General features: G+C 37.9%; 1 protein-coding gene across 1 annotated transcript in view; it reads right to left on the bottom strand.

Moving 5' to 3' along the window:
* The window catches only part of Stk32a (serine/threonine kinase 32A), a 120328-nt gene that overhangs the window by 76325 nt on the left and 22556 nt on the right, over positions 1-21447 (bottom strand). Inside the window, exons 2-3 of the mRNA XM_013025528.1 lie at positions 11080-11135; positions 9753-9904 (exon numbers count right to left, since the gene is read on the bottom strand). Coding sequence (XP_012880982.1) covers positions 9753-9904; positions 11080-11135 — 208 coding nt within the window. The remainder of the gene's footprint in view (positions 1-9752; positions 9905-11079; positions 11136-21447) is intronic.

A 21447-nucleotide genomic window follows, 5' to 3' on the forward strand; every position in this document is an offset into this window, starting at 1 on the left:
TGGCTATGAAGCCTCCACTGGGGGAAATGTGGCTTTTATTATGTTCTTCAGAATCTCTTGAGATAGTTTTCCTCAGAGAATAAGACAGCCATTAAATAGGCAAAGAGAAATAACACCACCTCATCCCATATATAAAAGGGAAAGCCAAGACACATGCTCCGATGTTAATGAAAAACAATTGCCTATTGCCGACTCTCCCATATGGGATGTATCTGGGGAACTGAAAATAAGAGTGTTAGAGAGTGTTCTTGTCCTCAACCATAAATATAGATCCACTGCAGAGAGACCAGTCTGAGTAGTTGACTCTGGAACCTTGATGAGATTGGAAATGGCTCTTGAGGCTTAGAGAGCAGCTGGACAGGCCCTGGTTGGGATGAGAAGGGCCGAAACACACTGATTCGCTTATTGATTGGCCTTCTCTGGAGTGCAAAGACAGAATGCTCATCGAACACCTGAAATTGTCTACTCCTTAGATGCCTCTTGAGCCAAAAAGACAATTTATTCCTTGCTGACCAAAATATACAACTCACAGAACTAAAAGGGAGGGAGAGAACTTACCCACATTCATACACACAGAGATTTTTATTTTGCCCTCATGCTCTTTGCTGTCTCTCCATGTTTAATACACTTGACCTCCTTCACCTGAGTAGTGCTTATAGCCAAACAGCATCAAATGCATCTTCAGCTGCCTATTCTCTTTGCAAAGGCTCTACTATCCAACTCTATTCTGGATACCCAGCAGCTTAAGCTCCACCAAGGAAGCAGGAAAACAGCATAATGGTTTTCCTCAGGTGGAAGTACAACTAATGATTTTTTTCCCTCTAAAGTATATTAGTTATCATAGAAATATATCATTTGCTATACTATTTAAGTTTTTAATTGAAAGCTGGAATGTGGCTCAATGGTAGAACATGTACTTAACATGTAGTAAGCCCTATCTTTTAAAAAAATATATTTTATTGTTATTGTAGAGGTGATATACAGAGGTGTTATAGTAACATAAATCAGGTAATAAATATATTTCTTTTTAAGCCACATCACCCCTTCCCTCCAGTTCCTACCTACAAGTTGTATAGTTCATTTTTCACATAGTGTCTATTGAGTGCCACTGCTGTATTTGTTTACCCTTTGTCCCTCCTTTTCTGTGCCCCACTTCCAAAGACAAATAAACTAACAAGAGGGAAAGTACAACAAAAAACAGAAATTACAACAAAAGAAAATCTCCTTTCCATTTCTTGGAGTTCATTTCATAAAATATTATTTTATATGATCAAATTAAACCATAAATTTAATCCCAGTTAACACACACACACAAAGACACACAGACACACACAGACACACAGACACACACACACACACACACACACACAAACACATACAAATACACACATACATTTTTAGCTGGACTCCAGTGGCTCAAGCCTGTTATCCTAGCTACTCAGGAGGCTGAAATCTGAGGATCATGGGTTTAACATTCTTGGCAGGAAAGTTTATGAGAATCTTATCACCAATTAACCATCCAACAGCTTTTTAAAAGTAAAGCTGTGTTTCAAGTGTTAGAGCAATAACCTTGAGCAAAAAAGCTCAAGGACATGACCAGATTGAGTTCAAGCCCTAGCACCAGCACAAAAGAATTCTTAAATCGATTTTGTAGATATATTTTGCTGTCGAATGTTCAGTTTTAGAAGTGTAGAAGTAATGATATATACCTAAGTAGCATTAAAATGAAATATAAGTGAATATTGTGGGTCTCTGAGAATTTGGGAAGTGGGAAACACATTTGCCGTGACTTTTTGATTTTGTGCCTCTAGCAAGAAATGGAATCTGACATTCATAATCTTACTCATTTTATGAGGGAACAAATGCTTATTCCTACCACATAGGAACTTATCTGAAACTATGTGGTATTATGCAAATAATATTTTAGCATATCCCCTAAAAAGTAATAAATGCTCAAACATGTGAGCAGGCTTAGAGTGAACCACGTATTTGCTTGTCTGTTTCCTCAAGAAGATCCTTGCATATATCTGTCATCCCAGCAACTATGGGAACATTAAAAATAGGTAGACTGTAGCCCAGGAAAGATTGGAGACCCTATCTTAAAAATATCCAGTGTAGTCAGTTGGGCACTGATGGCTCACAGGTATAAACCTAGCGCAGGATGATCATTCCTGGAGAATCTTGATTTCAAAACCAGCCCAAGGAGAAAAGTCTGAGTTTTCCTCTCTAATTATCCATCAAAATACTGAACTGAGGTGAAGCTCAAGTGGTAGAGCACCAGCCATAGAAAAGAAAGCTCAATGGCATGAAAAGCCCCAGTTCAAATCCTACTGCTGCCACAAAATGAATAAGTAAATAATCAGTAAAAAGGGGGCTAGAGGCATGGCTCAGAGGTACATTGCTCTGGTATTGAGTGCAAGGCCCTGAGTTCAGCTCCCAATGCAGAAAAATAATCAAAACAAGAAACCCCACTGAAGACAACAAGGGCATGATGACATATACCTAGACTGAAATTAAGAATTGGAGGCCAGTCTTGGCTATAGAGTAAGATCCTGTCTTAATTTTAAAAAAAATCCAAAGGAAAACATTAAGGGATACCTAAACAAATTGAAAAAAAATTTAAATTTATATGAAATTGCAAAGAGCCAACAACAGCCAATATAATATAAAAATTATATTACTGAATATTCAGTATAGGACTACAGCAATTACAATAGTATGATAAATAGGTAAATCCAAGTATTGCTATGGAAGCAAGTCAAGAAACCTGCACTGAATATGACTAGACTGATAACAAATGTGATGAGAGTTTGGTGCATTAATTTCCCGGAATCTTCTTCTCCCGTGAGAACAACCAGAGTGCTTTGAGCAGCCTTAAGTCATCAGCTGTTTTGTTCTAGGTAATCTCATCTCTCCAAAAGTGTTCCTTCATTCAACAGAATGGATGAGCCAATGATTTCCATGTCTGTGTCCTGTTGGATTTCTCAGAATCTGGACTTCTCTTTGACTCTCAGATTCCTTCTCCATTCAGTATCTCTATTTGGATTGCTGAGAGAGTATTTGAAATGAACAGGGCTAAAAGAGTGTCTGATTTTCACAACAAATTTGCTCCTTCTCAGTCTCCCTATCTCATGGAAGCACAGGAGCCTCCAACTTGCTCACATCAATGATAGGAGTCGTTATTTATTTTCCTCTTTCCTTTAGCCAAGGAACAGACATCTCTTCTGAGCAAGGCCAATTGGATTCTCTCCCAGGACTCTGAATCCTGACTGTGGGTGAAGCAAGGTTAAAAAACTGGTTGGTGCTGATTCATCTTGCCCCAGAGAGCTTCAAGAGCTTATCCTACCTAGATTCTTTATCCCAAACCTTCCTAACACCAACTCCTTCATTCAGCTTTACTTTCTTAATCTTATCTTTCAGGTAAATTTCTTTTTTTTTAGCTCAAATTTCTTTTTTAGCTCTAATTTCTAATAGCTCCTGGTAGTTTTCAATTAAAAAAAAATCTAATATAGCTGAGCCATTGTCAGTGTTTGCTTTATACTGAGCTCATTTCCTGCCCATCAGTCAGTCATCAACTGTGTATGGTACAGGTAAAACTTTTTCTCTACCAAATTCAACTCAGAGACTATCTTACCTTCCTCTCCATGTTCATCAAGGTCACACCCAAAGACAGATTCATCCTTGGACAATGCTTTAGTCACTTAGTAACCTTATATTGCTCTCAAGTCTCACAGTATTTATACAGTCTACCACATACTTGATGATTTTGTCCATATCTTAAAAATAGATGGAGTATTTTAGCAAATTGCTTATAAAGCTGGCAGCAGTGATTCCTCTGGCCTTTTGGGATACTCATTTTATAATCTCTTCATCAAAGGTAGACCCTCCTTCCAGACCTTGAATCTGAGCCTGACCTCATAGCTTGCTCTGACCAATGGGCTATCAGAAAATATGACACAGAGGCTGGGAAAGTGCTGATTCATGAAGCTTGCCTCATTTCACTGTGGGAATTCTTCCACCCCAAGTAGACATACCCCACATGAATGTAGCAGAAGAGCTGGCCACACTAACCCCAGATATCAAGGATGGGATGGATAATTTGGGATGGCTGAATCTCATATGAGGGTCTTGCGTCTTCAACTAAGTAGAACCAGCCTACAAGAACTGACTGTCCAGTACACAGGATTGGATTATAAGATTTTAAAAATAAAATCAGCCAGGCTCAGGCCTGTAATCCTAGCTACTCAGGAACCTGAGATATGAGATTATGGTTCAAAGCCAGCCTGAGCAGGAAAGACTGTGAGGCTCTTAGTTCTAATTAACTACCAAAAAAGCTGGAAGTAGAGCTCTGGATCAAGTGGTAGAATTCTAACTTCTAACAAAAAAGCTCAGGGACAGCACCAAGGCCTTAACTTCAAGCCCCAGAGCCAACACACACAAACATACAAAAATCCTCTCATTGATGAGAGCAGAGAACATTCCAATTTTGAGAAGGGGCAATCAGTTGCTTGTTTGAAGTTTTCATGTATCAAGCAAGCACGTACCCTGTGAGGTACTTCACATATACATTTTTACCTTCTGACATAAGTATAATGACTGATGCTGTGGATGAAGAAAGCAAGCAAACTTCTTAGTGTCACTGGCCTGATCTGTAGGGTTAGCAAATGATGAAGCAGAAATAAAAATCCAGTTTCCCTGACTCTGAGCCTGGCAAAGAAGCTGGAGTGGACATGATGTTTGGGGAATGTGTCTGAGTATGTTTGCATGATGTCAAGAGAGTCAGAAGCCTGGTCCCGCCATTGACTTACTTTTCATTTCTTCAACAGGTAGTACTTGTTGTATGTGAGGCACCATTGTAAAAGATGCCGACCAAGACAGAGAGAAATATACAAATACATCTGCCTTGTGGAGTTTATATTCATGTGGGATGTGAAAAACAATTGTCAAAATAAATCTGCTCCCTTACATATTCTGTACAGGAGTCTCAGAGCTGTCCACAGAGAACATTGTAGTGTGAAAAGAGAAGCTATGGTGTCTCAATGATTAGGTTTGAGTCCTGGCTGTATCAATTTCATTTTCTATAACATTAAGGAAAATGTTTAGCCAACTAGGGCTTTGGTTTCTTCAGGTGTAAAACTGGATGAATAATCTCTACCAACCAAACTGGTTAGAACGATTTACTACAGGTAAAACCCAAAGTAAGAAGATGGCATTTATAGGGACAATATTAAAATGATCTAGGGGCCCTAAAGCCACCTGAGTTCTCAGTCTAAGACTGTCTTCATGAGGCAATGCGAGTCCTTCCCCCTGCAAACAGATGATCTTGCCTGCTAATTTACTAAGCCCACATGTGGACAGTTTCTGTTCACAGATACCAGGAACAGAGCAAGAGGAAGAGCCCCTGAAGAGTTGTGTGTAGCTGCAGGCTTAATCTCAATTAACAAAGGCCACCTGGGGAACCGGCAGTGCTGGGAGTGAGGGGCCTATTTGTTTTCAAGCCTCGGGTTGCCAGGGCTTTGTTAATAGTTTTCAGGGAGAGACTAGCAGGAAGGTCTTGTTTACTTTTCCTGGATGCCAGCCCTGTCTGGCAGCCTTTACTTGATAATGTGGCCTGTATTTGAAGACTGTCCCAGAGCAGGGCCACATCCATGGAGGCTGATTTTTATTTCTAAATGTTCTTCCTCCCTGAACACACTTGACCTCACCTACTGAGCTTCTTTTTCTCAGCACATACATCCTCCCTGCAACACTCACAAGCACTCTCTAGCCTTCTGCTTAATCCCTCCATGCATTTCCACAGTGCACACATTCAAATGCCATTTGATTAATGTCAGTCTCTCCCAGCCAATGGCAATCCCAGGCAGATCAGAGCTCTGTCTAATCCCTGCATTGCCATGTTTAACAAATGAAGGTATAGCGACTAATGTTCAGTTAATATATGACTTCTCTGATGCTTAGGATGTGGGCTAAAATGATTGAGTGTTGACTGAAACTCAAATATAACTCTGAAAAAAAAATATAACTCTGCATGTTGTATTTTATTCATCACCCTTAATAATAACTTGTTTCTTGTGCTAAGTAGGTACCTATACAAACTCCATATATCAAGAATGAAAAGAGCTAACGGAGGAACAAAGCCAGAAAATCAAATGTGGACAGAAATACTGCTGGAAAGCACACAAACACATTAATACAATTTTTCATTTGTCTATGGATTTTTTTTCTGTTTTTGAATTGACTGCAATAAGTAGAAATGTTTTCTAGTATCATTTATATGTATATATGTATGCCTATATGTGCAAATTTCTTAATACAAACCTAAAACATACCTAGAAGAAAAAAACCTGTCTTTCCTCTCAGCTTCAAACTAAAGTTATCTGAACACATTCAGAGGTAAAGGAACATTTTGATCTTAGAGAAGGGATTATTCAAAGAAATGTGGGAAAGATTTCAAAGCATACCAGTAAATGGAGTGCACAAAATGGGAAAAAGTCGCACATTATCATTGTTTTATAAACTATGCAATGCTTCCAAGAAAATCACTCTCCAAAGCTTTGGGGATATTAAGAAAAATCTAACAGTTAACCCAGAATATAAGACTTCATAACTCTAACTTAGAGAATTTATTATAAAATATTAGAAGATTTTTTTGCCTGATTTTCAGAATGAAGATAGAAAACAACAACCCCAAACAAACAAGCAGGAAAAAAAGCATAGGCTGTAGTGAAAACTGAAGACAAACCCCACGTGCCCACTTGCCCACCCACAACTTCTCATGATGCTTTGGAAGCAAGCATTATTCAAATCTGTCTTTTGGACATTCACACTGGTCCATTCATGACGGGCACGTTCAGAAGGCTAGAATGCTTCACATCCACAGAGCAAGAAAGGAAAAACTGAATATAAGACTTGGACCTTGGTTTTTAGGCATAGCATCTTATCTCATTTTATTCATTAACCAGTGCTTGTTTACCCTAGTCTCTAACAGTGTGACTTAAAATGATAAATGACTCATAACCACAACTGCAGAAACATTTCAAGATGCTTAATACTTGTGGGAAGACTCGTTTAAAACCACTGTACACACTTGTCAAGGTAGGACACATTTTTTAAAAGGAATATATATGCTCTGTAAAGATTTTTGTCTCAAAGTTCAAAAGACAAATTGTATCTGTTGTACTTCGGAGAATGTCCTCTCCCAGTAGTTTCCAGTTCCTAAGGTTGCTGCTGGAATCACTGGATGTAGGTATGTGTGTAGGGAAGGGTCTGCTTCCCTCTCCTGGATCTGCATCAGGGTGGTCAGGGCTCCACTGTGAGTTTCAGCGTGAGAAGTGAGAACAAAGAAAGAACCATGTACATTCACACCATATACACACTCACCATATGCATACATGCTATATACAGACACCGCTGTGTACACACATACCATATGCACCTACAGAAAACAAACATCCATCTAACTACCTACCTATTATCTATTACCTATTATCTTTCTATTATTAATCTATGTGTCATCTACCTATCCATATGTCTAGATCTAGATCTATATTTATGTCATATTTATATCACCAGGTCAGCATGTATGCACAGCAGAACATTGTCAGAAATGACACCAAATTTTCAAATAACAAATTTTTATTCTAAATATATTTTGTTACTCATAGTATAAAATAACATTAAAAGCAATTACTTAGACACATTTTTCTTCCTGAAATAGGCAAATCTTTTCTATATTAAATATAAAGAGGTGTGGGTTTTAACAGCCTAACTTTTAGATAAATATAATTGTCCATATCTGAAAGATTGTTGAAGCAAACTATCCTATACTCAAATGAAAAAGCTTTAAACTCCACCCAGTTTTAAATACCGTGCATCCATGTGTTACAAACACACGGTTTCAACGAAATCTACTTTGGCTTTGGAGCAATGACAGAAATACCAACGACACAATTTCACGTGTGTCCTTATGAAGAGTTTAGAGCTTTTAGAAAAGGCAATGAGTCTGCTGAAGTTTTAAAGAAGGAAGATACAACTCTGAATAAATGGAGGCTGTGGTGACAGTACCTTGTCATTCTAATGGTGAGAAGACCTCCACTTTTTTTCTCTTTACATAGCAGCAGTTTGAATAAGCTCCTGTAAAATGCTGAGTCAAAATTAGACTCTCCCCTTGTCTAAGTAGTGCACAAATTGCAATAGATCTATTTCCAAGTCTCACAGAGCCATTTTATTTTCCAGTGGTGGCATATAGGCTTTGAGCAAATTGTATATTAAATGAACTGTATTAGTTGAAGACAGATGGAGGCAAGTTTTATGCACTGATTCTTCTGAAAGATTGTACTAAACATACACTGAAATCTCAATTATTTTTCCATTAGCATTCTTTGGATAAAGACTTTTTTTCCTTTGCTTTTACTGGTAAGTAAAAACTGCTTGGTATGCATATTTAAATAACAGCCATGCTGAATTAGCTTTAAGAACCAGCTCTTAACATAATGGATGCATATAAAAAGTAGAGCAAGACAAGAGAGAAACATAAAAGGCCTCAAGAAAAGCAGAGGTAACAGACACTGCTAGCTTTTCAACACTTTCCAAATCTTGGGGTGTGGTAATCATTTTGAGAACAGATCATAGATAGTTAACGTTTAGCCAGAGAACATAAATTAGCTTCAGCTCTTTTCAAGCCGATTGGATGAGAAAGTGAGCCCCTATTCTTTTTCCAGGTCACATATATCAATAGCGGTTTACCAAGTACAGTGCAAATAAACCAGTTTTACTACCAATTATTTTGAGGAGAAAAGAGTTGTACAAGATTGAAAGATCAATTTCATGATGACCACTGAGATTATCCTTTGTCACCAAAGTTCCTGTTGCAAGGTTCATGAGAAATACTAAGTGTGAGCGATAAGACATCTGAATCCATTTCTTGTCAATTTACTTAATTACAAGGCTTGAAAAAGTATTGGCTGGCATTGATCAAGATGCACTGTACTCATAAACTGACAGGTTGAATTGAAACTCCTCTATAAAACTACTTAAAGATAATTTTAAAAACGATATGAAAACTAAAGAAATAAACCAGGTGTCAGTGGCTCACACCTGAAATCCTAGGTACTTGGGTGTCTGAGATCTGAGGATTGAGGTTTGAAGCCAGCCTAGGTAAGAAAGTCCTTGAGATTCTTACCTCTAATGAACTACCAAAAAGCTAGAAGTAGAGCTGTGGCTCAAGTGGTAAAGTGCCAGCCTTGAATGAAAAAGTATTCAAGGACAGAACTCTGGCTGTGAGTTCAAGCCACAGTACTAGCACAAAAAATAAAAACAAAGGAAGAGAGAAGGAAAGAAAAAAGGAAGGAAGGAAGGAAGAAAGGAAGGAAAAGAGGGAGGAGGGAAGAAGGAGGGAGAGAGGGAGGGAAGGAGGGAGGGAGGGAGGGAATATTGGCCTCAAGAACAAGGAAGGGACTTGAGAAAACTGAGCCTAGGAGTACTTATTTTGGACAACAAACCAAACTTTTGGCAGAGCACTTGATTAGCACGCATAAGATCCTAGATTCAGTCCCCAGCATACAATAAGGAAAGAAGAGTTAAAGCTTTTGTCTCATTAAAAAAATCAAAAGACATCAAGAAGAGCAAAAAACCAAGGAGATCCCAAGGAGGATTGTGTCCAGTTGCAAATCAGGACTCAGACAGCCAGCTGTGATGGGGGTCAGGAGGAAGACATGGGCACTTCCCTACAGAACTCTCACCCAGCTGCTTACCACAAATTCACCAGGAAGGGATGTTCCAACCCTTGCATGATTTGCAGCTCCTTGAACACGTTCCTCACTTCATTGCGCTCCACGCACTTCTGTTTGTTCATGTACTTCATGGCATACATCTTCTTGGTGTCATTCTTCTGTACAATGCAGACCTGAGGAGGCAAACCCAAGCCAGGAAGCGATTAAGGAGACAACAGATCGTAGCTCTAAGAGAGACAAAATACTCTTCAGCATGGCTGAGATGTCTCTCATAACTTGCATATTCTCAGATGTTAAAATTCCTACTTTGCACTGTACTTTGTCCTTTTCTCCTCAGGCACGAGGTCAATTCTTGAACCTCAACTTTCTTAAACAAGTTTGCTTAAAAATAAATAAATAAAATAAAATGTTAAGTCAGGTGCTAGTAGCTCTGCCTGTGATCCTAGCTAACCAAGAGGCTGAGATCTGAGGGTCGTGGTTCAAAGCCAGATGGGGAAAGAAAAGTCTGTGAGACTCTTTTCTCATGTCCAACCACCAAAGAGCCAGAAATGAAACTGTGGCTCAAGTGACATAGTACTAGCCCGGAGCAAAAAACTCTCAGGAAAGATGCCCAGACCTTGAGTTCAAACCCCAGGACTGTCACAATAAATAAATAAATAAGTTCTAGGATTTTTTAAACAGACAATATTTAATCTGTCTCCATAGTAGGCCTCTTACACTAACAACAATGACAAATACTCTTAATTCTGATTTAGTGGCTAAGAGACATGAGCTGCAATGAGAGGGACTCCAGACATAAGAGTATACCAAATATGGTGTCTATTACATTGAAATTCTTTTAGAGACTCAAACCATAAATTAAATACAAGTTTGATTATGAGGTAGGAAATGTCGTTTTCTCTTAATATATGGCACATGGTAAGTTAAACAGTCATGCAATGTCTATTATTCATAGAGGTTTTTAAAAATAAAAACATGGTACAATTGGGGAAATAGAAATAATGAGGTAGCTCCTTTCCCACTCTCATGGTGACAAATGTTATTGGAGAAATTTGAACATAATTCTGAAATCTGAATTTGTTTTAAGGTAATAGGAAGCTCTCAAGCTCTAATGAGAGTAACTTTGGGCTGAATGAAATGATTCTAAGTACAGTGTAGGGTTCATTATGTAGCTACTTTTTCACACACTGTTCTCAGTTTGCAGTGACAGTTTTATATGTGTGTATTAGAAAAACATTTTTAAGTGATTTTTCCTTGGGTCCTACTTTCTCAATAAGCTGAACGTTTTCACAGACTTGGATCCCCGAGCCATATAACTCTGGTAGAGGTCAATCTAGCCCATTCTCACCTTCCCAAAGCTGCCTTTTCCAATGGCTCGCAAAATCTCAAAGTGGTCAAAGTTGACTGGAAAAACAACAAAAAGAAGAACGTCATCAGTATAAAGAACTGCTCCAACCATAGTAAAGAATGGACTGAACGGCAGGGCCATGTTTAAAACAGCATGCCTAGCTACCTTAATTTATCAATTTAGCTGGGTTCCCGTGGCTCACTTTGGTAATCCTAGCCACTGAGTAGCATAATAAGTAGTGTAATTACCTCTGAGGATTGCAGTTCAAAACCAGCCTAGGCAGGAAAGTCCCTGAGACTCAAATCTCTAATTAACGACCAAAAAGCCAGAAGTGGAGCTGTGGCTCAAATGATAGAGCAGTAGCCTTGACTGAGAAAGCTAGGTGATAGCAAGTCTGAATATACACATGCACGCACACACACCTCACATGCACAAATATCCCAACAATTTAGTCATCCTGTAATGACTCATCGAGAAACTGGAGATGTGGCTCACTCAAGGGGTAGGGCATCAGCCTTAAGAAAGCTAAACAAGAACGAGACACCCTGAATTTAAACCCTAATGCTGACATGTGCGTGCGCGCGCGCACACACACACACACACACACACTCCCTCTCTGTCTCTGTCTCTCTGTCTCTCATACATACACACACAGGACTTATTAAACATTTGTTACTTAATTACTCCTTCCCTCTCTCTCCCTCCCCTCCCTCCTACATACACACACAGGGTTTATTGAACATTTGTTACTTATTTAGTCACAATGCTTAGTTATGGAGAGACGATAATAATAGTAGAGTAAGAATAAAACATCTCTATGAAGTCTTAGTCTCATGAGGTTCTACAAATAAAAAGACTCACCAATTAGTCATGACAATAAATGGAAAATTAAAAATCCTGTTGAATGCTAAGAAGGACAGAGACAGTAGAAGCTCTAAAATAAAGTAATTATGCCCTCATGATCTTGAGAAATTCTTTGACTTTGAGTCTTGTCTCAGAATAATGATTTAGAGAAGTACATCCCAACTTAAATATTTTAAAGCTTATCCTGAAAATATTGAAAAAACAATAAATGCCTCTCATTTAAAGACTTATTTTGTCTTTTATACCAACAATAATTCCCTTAGCATCTCCTGAAGGAAAATAAGAGATAAGAATGGACCACTGAATGTTTTTCTTAGTTTTCTGAAGCTCAGAAATTTTTCTAATATGACTTCCTCATTACTTCCAGATCTGAATTTTCAAATCATTGTTTCTAGTGTGAAATCTACTCAAATCATGTAAAGTGCATTTTTCCAATAACTCAGATTTGGATTCAATATAACAATATGACTTTAAGATTGAAAATAGAACACAAAACAGAATTTCCATTTCCCCATCTGTAATCCAACTCCCTTCCCCTAGATAAGATGAGAATTACCCAGAAAGTACTGGCAGTCTTCCCAAACTCCTTGAACTCTGAGTTTAATTTACTACAGTACAGTTTCTCCATGAGGACATATAATGTATATCCTTTTCCTGGTCTCCCTGCAACCTACAAACCTTCCTGACTCAGACACATGAAGTCATAGATCTTAGTGATTACTTTGAGTTGTGATCAAAATAACTTACCAAATATTTCTGGGCATTTTTAGTTGCATATTGAAAAGATTGAAGCAATTACTTCTTCATAGTCTTTATGAGTCTAAGCTGTATATTATTTACTATTGGGAGTATATAAAAACATTGACCAAGATTTATTTGTAAGTTCAAGAATTTTTTTGAGCAATTACAGTATAATTCACTGATTTTTTTCCCATTAGCAGCCTAGTATAGAATATCATGACATATTGAATCATCAAGCATAGTATCTAAAAAGCATGAAGTTTTCAAGAGTTGACTTTTAACAAGGAAAAGCTAAGCTTTAATTAAAATGATAAAGATGTAATGTAATTATGTGTAATATAATTAATATGTTCTGCTAAATGCCAGGTATCAGAAAAAAAAATGTGAGGTCTAACATTTTATGTTAGGATATAAAGTTGTCTTATGTATGCCCGTATGTCCAGTCAACAAACCAGTGACCAATTAAAAGTGACAGGAAGAGACGCTCCTATTCAATCTAGACAATCCCTCTTAAATATCCAACAATAGAATGACTAATTACAAACTTCAAAAGCTCAGACAGTATCAGAGTGACAGAGACTAATTCAGAAATGTGTGGGTTATTTTGCTGGCAGAAATCCACTAGTATTCCAGACACATAGGACTTATCTCTCTGCTTTGCAGCCGAATCTCTTAACCACTGCTGGCATAGTCAATGTAATGTATTCTTTCTGGATGGTGTGTGTGTGTGTGTGTGTGTGTTTGCACATGTGTGCGCACGTGCACATGCGTGCACACCATCTCCTGAACAGAGGACCTTGCACTTTACCTTTACTCTCAAGGCTGGTGCTCTACCATTTGAGCCATACCTGCCCATTCTTAATGCCATTCTTCCTCTGCATCTACCCTTCCCACCCACAGAATCAGAGGATATTCCATGGAATTTCTTCCTCTCTTGTTTTAGAATTGTAGGAGTCAAGCAGGCTCTTCCAAGTCTTTCCCTAATCCTTGAGTTGGTTCTGAGATCCAACAATGTTACTTTTCTGTTCCTTTCCATCTCCCAGGCTCAACATTCTGTATGACAAAAAGTGTCAAAGAAGGAAAAAAAATCCTCTTAGCATTGTGAATAACACTCTGGAATTTGGAGAACATTCTGGAAGGTATAGCTGAAAGTCCACATTCCTGTTTTGAACTAAAAATACTTGAAAGCATATTTATTGTTTCCTAAAAAAATTGAATCCAGCCTTAGTAAGTAGCAAATCATGAACATATGGGAATCTATTGAGAAGAGCACATCTTGTTGTTTATGTAAATCTTTCCATTGATGCAGGAACAAGGACACCAGCTGTGTGACCCTGGACAAGTTACTCAGGCTTTCCAAATCACAATGCCCCTGCTGGAAAACAGAGCTAATTAAGCCTAACATGCACGTGGCTTCAAAGATGAGACGCTGTCATCCATAAGTACAATGTTTGCCATTATTAAGTAAAATTGTCCTATGAAAATTAGACCTTCTTTCCATGCCAAATTTTTATTTCTGGTTTCATAAAGCAACAACTATTTGACAAGTTTCTGTATGTCTTTTGATAGATGGTTTTTTCTCTGCATATGTGTATGTCTTTTTCTATAGCAAGAACATATATGTTAATTGCTAAGATTTAGTATTATCATATAACTCTTTTGTCTCCATTCATGATATCATGTGTAGACCTATTTATTTTAAACAACTCTTATATCTTCCAATGTATCACTCACTGATGAGTTTTGAAAGATGGTTTAATTTTCTTTGAATGCTGGGAATATCACTTCAAATCCTTCATGGGCTTTTGTGGATAGGCTTTTAAATGAAATCAATAGAAATATAACTGCAATCCAAAGCACATGCAAATTTCTTCTGCAACATGTAGCATCAGTAGTTCTCCAAAGATGACAACGTTGGGTACAAACTCAATCTCCTCCATACCAATGATGTGTAGGAATGACTTCCTGCCTCATACCCTGCCAACATTACACAACATTCCATCAATTGGACTTGGTCTGACAAGTGGGAATAACTGAATTATTTATTTATCTTACATGTCTTTCATAACAAGTAAAGCTGCATCCATGTATATATTTTTTTTAGAAAAAGGCTGCAACTTTATCATATTCCTTATTTTAATGAGTCATTAGCCTTTTGATTTTTCAGATACAATTAAAATATTAAGTAAATTAATTTTCTCTTTAGTACATTTCAGGAATATTTTTTCCAGGCTATCTAGTTAGTTTTTGGCTTAAGGACATTTTAATAGTGAAGAAGTGTTACATTTTATATAGTCAAATTTATCAATCTTTGGGTTTTTGCTCCTGTTGATCTTTATAACGATCTTTATTTAAAGATCGTTAAACACAATCTTGAATTTAAAAATTAAAAAATGTTGTCATGAATTTTTATTGTGGTAAATATTTTTCTTTATAAAACCCCTTTCTCCCTCTATATCAATACTTAATGATACTAAAATTGTAATAATTAAAAAATATTTATTTCTCCAGTATATCCTTAGAATAAATTATTGATCCAGGACACACAGAATAGCAAAAACTCTTTTTTCTTTTTTGGGTCCGGTTATGGGTCCTGAACTCTGGGCCTGGGTGCTGTCCCTTAGCTCTTCAGTTCTAGGCTAGCACTCTACCACTCGAGCCATAGCGCCACTTCCGGCTTTTTTCTTTTTGCTTATGTGGTGCTGAGGAATCGAACCCAGGGCCTCAGACATGCAAGGCAAGCGCTCTACCACTGAGCCACCTTCCCAGCCCCAGAATAGCAAAAATTCTAAGTTCCAAAGTCATCAGAAATTCCTTCTACTACTGATTAAAATAAAAGCTAAAAACAATAATTGACCAAGATCTTGTGTGGACTTATGCCAATGTGACTGCTAAGAGGTACATGTTTTTGGGTGCTTGAGAAAACTATCCTCTTTAAGTAGGACCTCTATATCTCAGTTATGTGAATAACTTTTCAGTAAATTTTAGGCTTATAAAGTACAATGTTGAATGCAGATGCTATGAGGCCCTAGTTTCTAGCAGATTAAACCAATCACTCTGATTAACTTCAATGTACCAAAAAAGATAAATTCCCTAGAGCAGAGATGGGGAGGGAGAGGATGAAGCAGGTTTCGCCTGTCTTTTCTGTGATAATTTGTTATGTGACTCTTCTGCTTAAATATGACACTGCTTAGGACTGTGCCTCTCTAAAGGTGAAGTCATTCAACATGAAAATTGTATCTACTCAGCTGACCAGAAGTCCCACATCTGTTCTCCATGCCAAAGTCCTTGATTTCCTTTTCCCAAAATAGCATAGGACTATAAGTATAGCACAGGTACTTTCAGACATTGCTTATGATACTCAGTCTGCATTCACTGACATCCCACAGTTACAATAATAGCCAGGCATGGTGGTAGTCCTAGCGATCAAGAGCGGTCACCGGCCTACACAGGGCCTAGAGTCTAAGAGGACAAAAGACTCATTACTAATATCCAAAACTCAAACAAAGATATCCAACCTTAGCCAGATGCTGGGGCTCACACCTAACTCCTCACAAGGCTGAGATCTAAAATTGCCCTGGGCAAGAAAGTTCATGAGACTCTTATCTCCAATGAGCCACCAAAAAGCCAGTAGTAGAGCTATGGATCAAGTGGAAGAGCACCAGCTTTAAGCACAAAAGCTCAGGGACAGTGCCAGGCCCAGCCTGAGTTCAAGCCCCACTACCAACACACACACACACACACACACACACACACAAACACACACACACACAAACACACACACACACACATACATACACACAAGGCATCCTACGTCATTTTAAGCATGTCACTTAAATATTCCAATTTTTCATCAATTCTAATGAAATGTTACTATTACCCAAATAAACTGCAGCCCATGGCAGAGTGGTAAAGTCCTATTTAGGTGAACACCATACCTGCCCTCTGCATCTCATTCCACACAAGTAATCAACTGTGATCTCCTTTCTTTTGCACAAGCAAGACAGGCTGTACAGAGCTAACAATGTTCATATTATTAGCAGGGGCTTTATGGACCCTGACTCATGACCCAAGTTCTACCAACCACCTACCACCATATTCTATACTCTCACCAGAAGCTTGGGTCTGGAAGTGAGACTGTGACTCAAGCCATTCCAATCTGCATCCTTACATTGGATTATTTGATCTGAAAATGCATGATTCTTCCTGTGTTGCAAAGCTTCCGGAATGTGAAAACCATTTGCTGAGCTTAGAAAAAGGAGACCAACGGGCCAAAAGATAAAGTTAGCAGAGGAAATAAAGTAGACTCGTGAGATAAGGAGTAAATACTCATGGCACTGAAGTGTCTGGTTCAGGTTCCATCTAGGGCTTATTTGGATTATGCTTCAGTTATCTTCAAATCCTTATAACAATTCTTCTTTTTTTGTTTTTACTTAAAAAAGTAAAACAGATTCAAGTTCAAAGCCATGCAAGCAGCACTACTGGGTAAAGATCAGAGTACAATGAGAACATAGAAGAGAAAAAGCCTCATCCATGAGAATACAGCCAAGTATACTAGAGAACAGGATTAACTTGAAGGGATGAGTGAAAAGATGGGGGAGAATGATGAATGGGATGACATTGATTAAGAGGCACTGTAAAAACCCTTTTGTACAACTACTTAATGATAATTTTAAAAAACCCTCAGTGAAATGTTGAAAAACTCTCATTTTCTTTCCTATAATTCTCTTCTTATTATTCCCCAGTTAATGTCTTAGTTTCTTTCTTTTGGCTAAAACAAACTACCTGAGACAGGTAGGTAATTTATAAAGAATGAAAGTTTGTCAGAGGCTGGTGACTCATACCTATAATCCTAGCTATTCAGGAAGTTGAGACCAGAGGATGGTGGTTTGAAGCCAGCTGGGGGAGGAAAGTCCATGAGATTCTCATCTCCAATTAACTACCTGAAAAATCTGCAACAACAAAAACCAGAAGTAGAGCTATAGCTCAAATGGTAGAGTGTCAGCTGTGAACTAAAGAGCTAAACAAGAGGCCAAGGCCCTGAGTTTAGGCCCTAGTATCCCTCACACCATGAGGAGGAAGGGGAGAGAAAGGGAGAAGAGGAGGAGTCAGAGGGGGAGAAGGAAAGTTTATTTAGCTCATGGTTCAAAGTCTTGGAAGTATAGGAGCACAGTGCTAGCAGTGGTGAGGACTTCAAAAAGGAATCACATGGCAAAAGAGAGCAAGTATGTCAACTCAAACCTCTCTTCCTCTGCTTAAAAGCCTCCACTCCTAAGAAGAAGGCCCTATGCGAATGACCTTATCTACTCCCAATTACTCCCAAAGGCATCATCTTCAAAGAGCACATCTGCTATTTTGACAAGGATTGAATGAGATAATATACATGGAAATGCCTAAACCATGCCTATACCTGTAAATACTAATAGACACGAATGTGATCATGAATTATGATCATTAACTATGGCCTTAGATGTGTAGAAGTATAATACAGGCACCAGAGGCATATCAGCATATAAAACTAGGTATTAAATTCATAATGCATGGGATTTGGGGATGAATTAAAAGCCTAGACATCATTGTATCTTACAGATAATTTCCCAAGGAAAGAGATTACGTATATATATAAATGATTGAAAAAATATATATTTATCTTAAGAGCCACAGGAATGACCCTAAAGTGATTCCCAAATATGTTCAACCATCAAAATCACAAATTCTTCTAAGGTAGAAGAAATCACTACCTACTTTAAAATTCAAAGCTTCAAGGAGGGGTTTCACTTTATCTGGGCCTTGCAAATTGGGTAAGAGTTCACCAGATGGCCAAGGCAAAGGCAAGCAAGGGGCATGCACACAAGGAGTAACATAAAACCTAGCATAAAGTGAAGTATCTTTAATAGATATGTGCCAATTATATTAATTGCCATAAACCTCCCCTTCCTTGTTGTCCTGTCCCTTTGAGTCTTAAAATAATTAATAATCACCAGGCACTGGTGGCTCATGCCTGTAATCCTACTTAGGAGGCTAAGATCTGAGGATCGCAGTTCAAAGCCAGCCTAGGCAGGAAAATCCAGGAGACTCTTATCTCCAATAAACCACCAGAAAACCGTGATGCTGTGGCTCAAGAACATTAACACTGAGCTGAAGAGCTGAGGGACAGTGCCCAGTCTCAGAGTTCAAGCTCCAGGACCAAAAAAAAAATAATTATGCCAATCTACAATGATTAATAATGTATCTCTATTGTTTACACTGCCTCACATCTCAGATCATGGTTCAAGATTATGATCATGTCAAGTAAGTATATACATGCATAGGTATGCAGTGCAGACACCTTCATATACATCATCTTATGTAATTCTTGCCAACAATCATCAAGTCATAAAAACAACTCTAGTATTTTATACATGAGTTATGTAGAATCAGAAAAGTGAAATCCCGCCAGGGTTGGACCTTGAATTTGAACCCTATTTTGTGAGGCTCCAAATTGGTTGTACTACTTACTAGTTGTAAACTTCAAGTAAATGATTTAACATTTTTCAGTTTCAATTTACTCCTCTGTAAGATTTTCACCTAATAGAGTATAGTCCCCAAGGTTATTGCGAGGTTATCAACATGGTGCTTATCAAGTATTTATTGAGCTGGAAGCTCAATACCTATGTATTATTTTTCTTCTTATTATGCCTTTGGTAGTATTATTAACATTATTATCTGGTAATGAGTCAACCTTGGGGGCAGCCCAGAATATTTTCCTCCTTGCTAAAATATTAGGCTAGCAGGGGGAGGATGGGAAGGGATGGGAAGGGGAAACAAAAGAGGAGGCTACAATGCTTGATAAGAAATGTACTCATTATCTTGCCCATGTAATTGTAACCCCTCTGTACATTATAAAAATAAATTAATTAATTAAAAAATAAATAAAATATTAGGCTAAATGATGTTTCAACTTCACATGGGACAAACAGGACCAAGAACAGGAAGGCAGACACTGGGTGTTTTCCACATCACCTAGAACCATTTTGGCCACATGGCAGCTACATAATACAAGTGATACATAATAATTAAAACAAGAGGAAATGAAATGTCACTAGCAAGGCTTCATGGAATTCACATGGCTTTGGGGAAGAAAAATGATGTATTGCCTCAAGATGATTTCTTAACATGCGACTATTTCCAGTACAAACTTCCTAAGAAACATCGTATCAATACCTACTACTTCAAGGAGATAGTTGATAAAATCTCCATTTGAAAGTTATTCTACAGTTACAACTTCAGGTTTCTCTGGAGGCATTAGATTTCCATCTTAAATCTCCAAGATTGACTTATTCATTCTTTGAGCTCAGAAGCATTTATAGTGGCCATTTTCTACTCCATTTAGTCCACAACCACGAGTCGACTGGGTGAAAATAAAAAGGAGAACCTACAGCAACTGAAGGACAATCAACAGCAGGAGTATACGTATCTCACTACGGGAAGGGATTAACATGAAATTACAGTCTGCCAAAGAGAGATGAAATCAGCAACAAAACCCAGTCACTGGTTAAGAAAAAAACAATTCTTCAGATCAATTTCACAGTTTTATTAAATTAGATGAATGTTCTAGCTCTGGTGCTGAGCTCCCCAATGGGGCCAAATATGAAGAAAGGCTCACTTACAGAGAATCACAGGGAAGCCAGGCCCCCAGAGTCCCAGCTTTGCTAGCAAGGCAAGTCAGCAGACATCCACCAACACCTGGCTGTCTGTGACACTGACAGAGCGCAGAACCCAGGACTGTGAGACCAACCATATTCTCAGGAGTTTATACCCGCCAAGGACAAGGATGATTCATGGATCTCTGTAAACCAACTCACTCCACAATCCAAAACAAAATTGCAATCATTAAATACCTTTTCTCGTTTTTTTTAATTTTACTTTTGCTATAGCATATGTACTTTTGGAATCCAGATTCTCAGCTTTCTGGATGCATATAAGTGTAAATCAATATACAGAGAGAGACAAAGAAACAAACAAATACATGCAAGTATTCATGTGTATGTGTATCTATGGGAATGGTGAGTTAGGACTTGTTTTTGTTTGTTTGTAGTGCTGACATTTGAACTCAAGTCCTCATGCTTACTAGGCAAGTGCTTTACCACTTAATACATACTCCTGGCCCTTCTTGCTTTAGATAATTTTCAAATAGGGTCATATTTTTGTTCACCCCAGGCCACAATACTCCAACTTTGATCTCCCTTCTATCCGGGACTGCAGACATGGAGCACAATGCCTGAAAACAAACTGTTTTGTTTCTTGAATTTTTAAATAAAAATAGAATGATTTGATGAAAGACAAAAGTGATTTGAGTTAATGAAGTTTTGTACCAGAATCCTAGAACCAACAATTGTGCCATTAAGAAATTCATCTAGTCTTTCTCAGCTTCTAAAACCTTGTTTACATTGAGGGTAATTTTTATAAATAAAAATCCCTAATATTACCTTGGGATTAAAAATACAGAAAATCAGAAAGAAATAAAATAAAACCACCTGAAGATAACTATAATTCTTATTTTTAATCTATTTCCATCTTTTAAACATCTTTACTTTTATCTCAATTATCTATATCATTATATATATAAAGTTTTACTATATATTACTAAAACATATACTATATATTACTAAATATACTATATATCGGTCTGGGAAGTTGGCTCAGTGGTAGAGTGCTTGCCTTGCATGCCTGAGGCCCTGGGTTCAATTCCTCAGCACCACATAAGCAAAAAGAAAAAAGCTG

Source organism: Dipodomys ordii, unplaced genomic scaffold (genome assembly GCF_000151885.1).
Source record: "Dipodomys ordii isolate 6190 unplaced genomic scaffold, Dord_2.0 Scaffold85, whole genome shotgun sequence".
NCBI lineage: Eukaryota > Metazoa > Chordata > Mammalia > Rodentia > Heteromyidae > Dipodomys > Dipodomys ordii.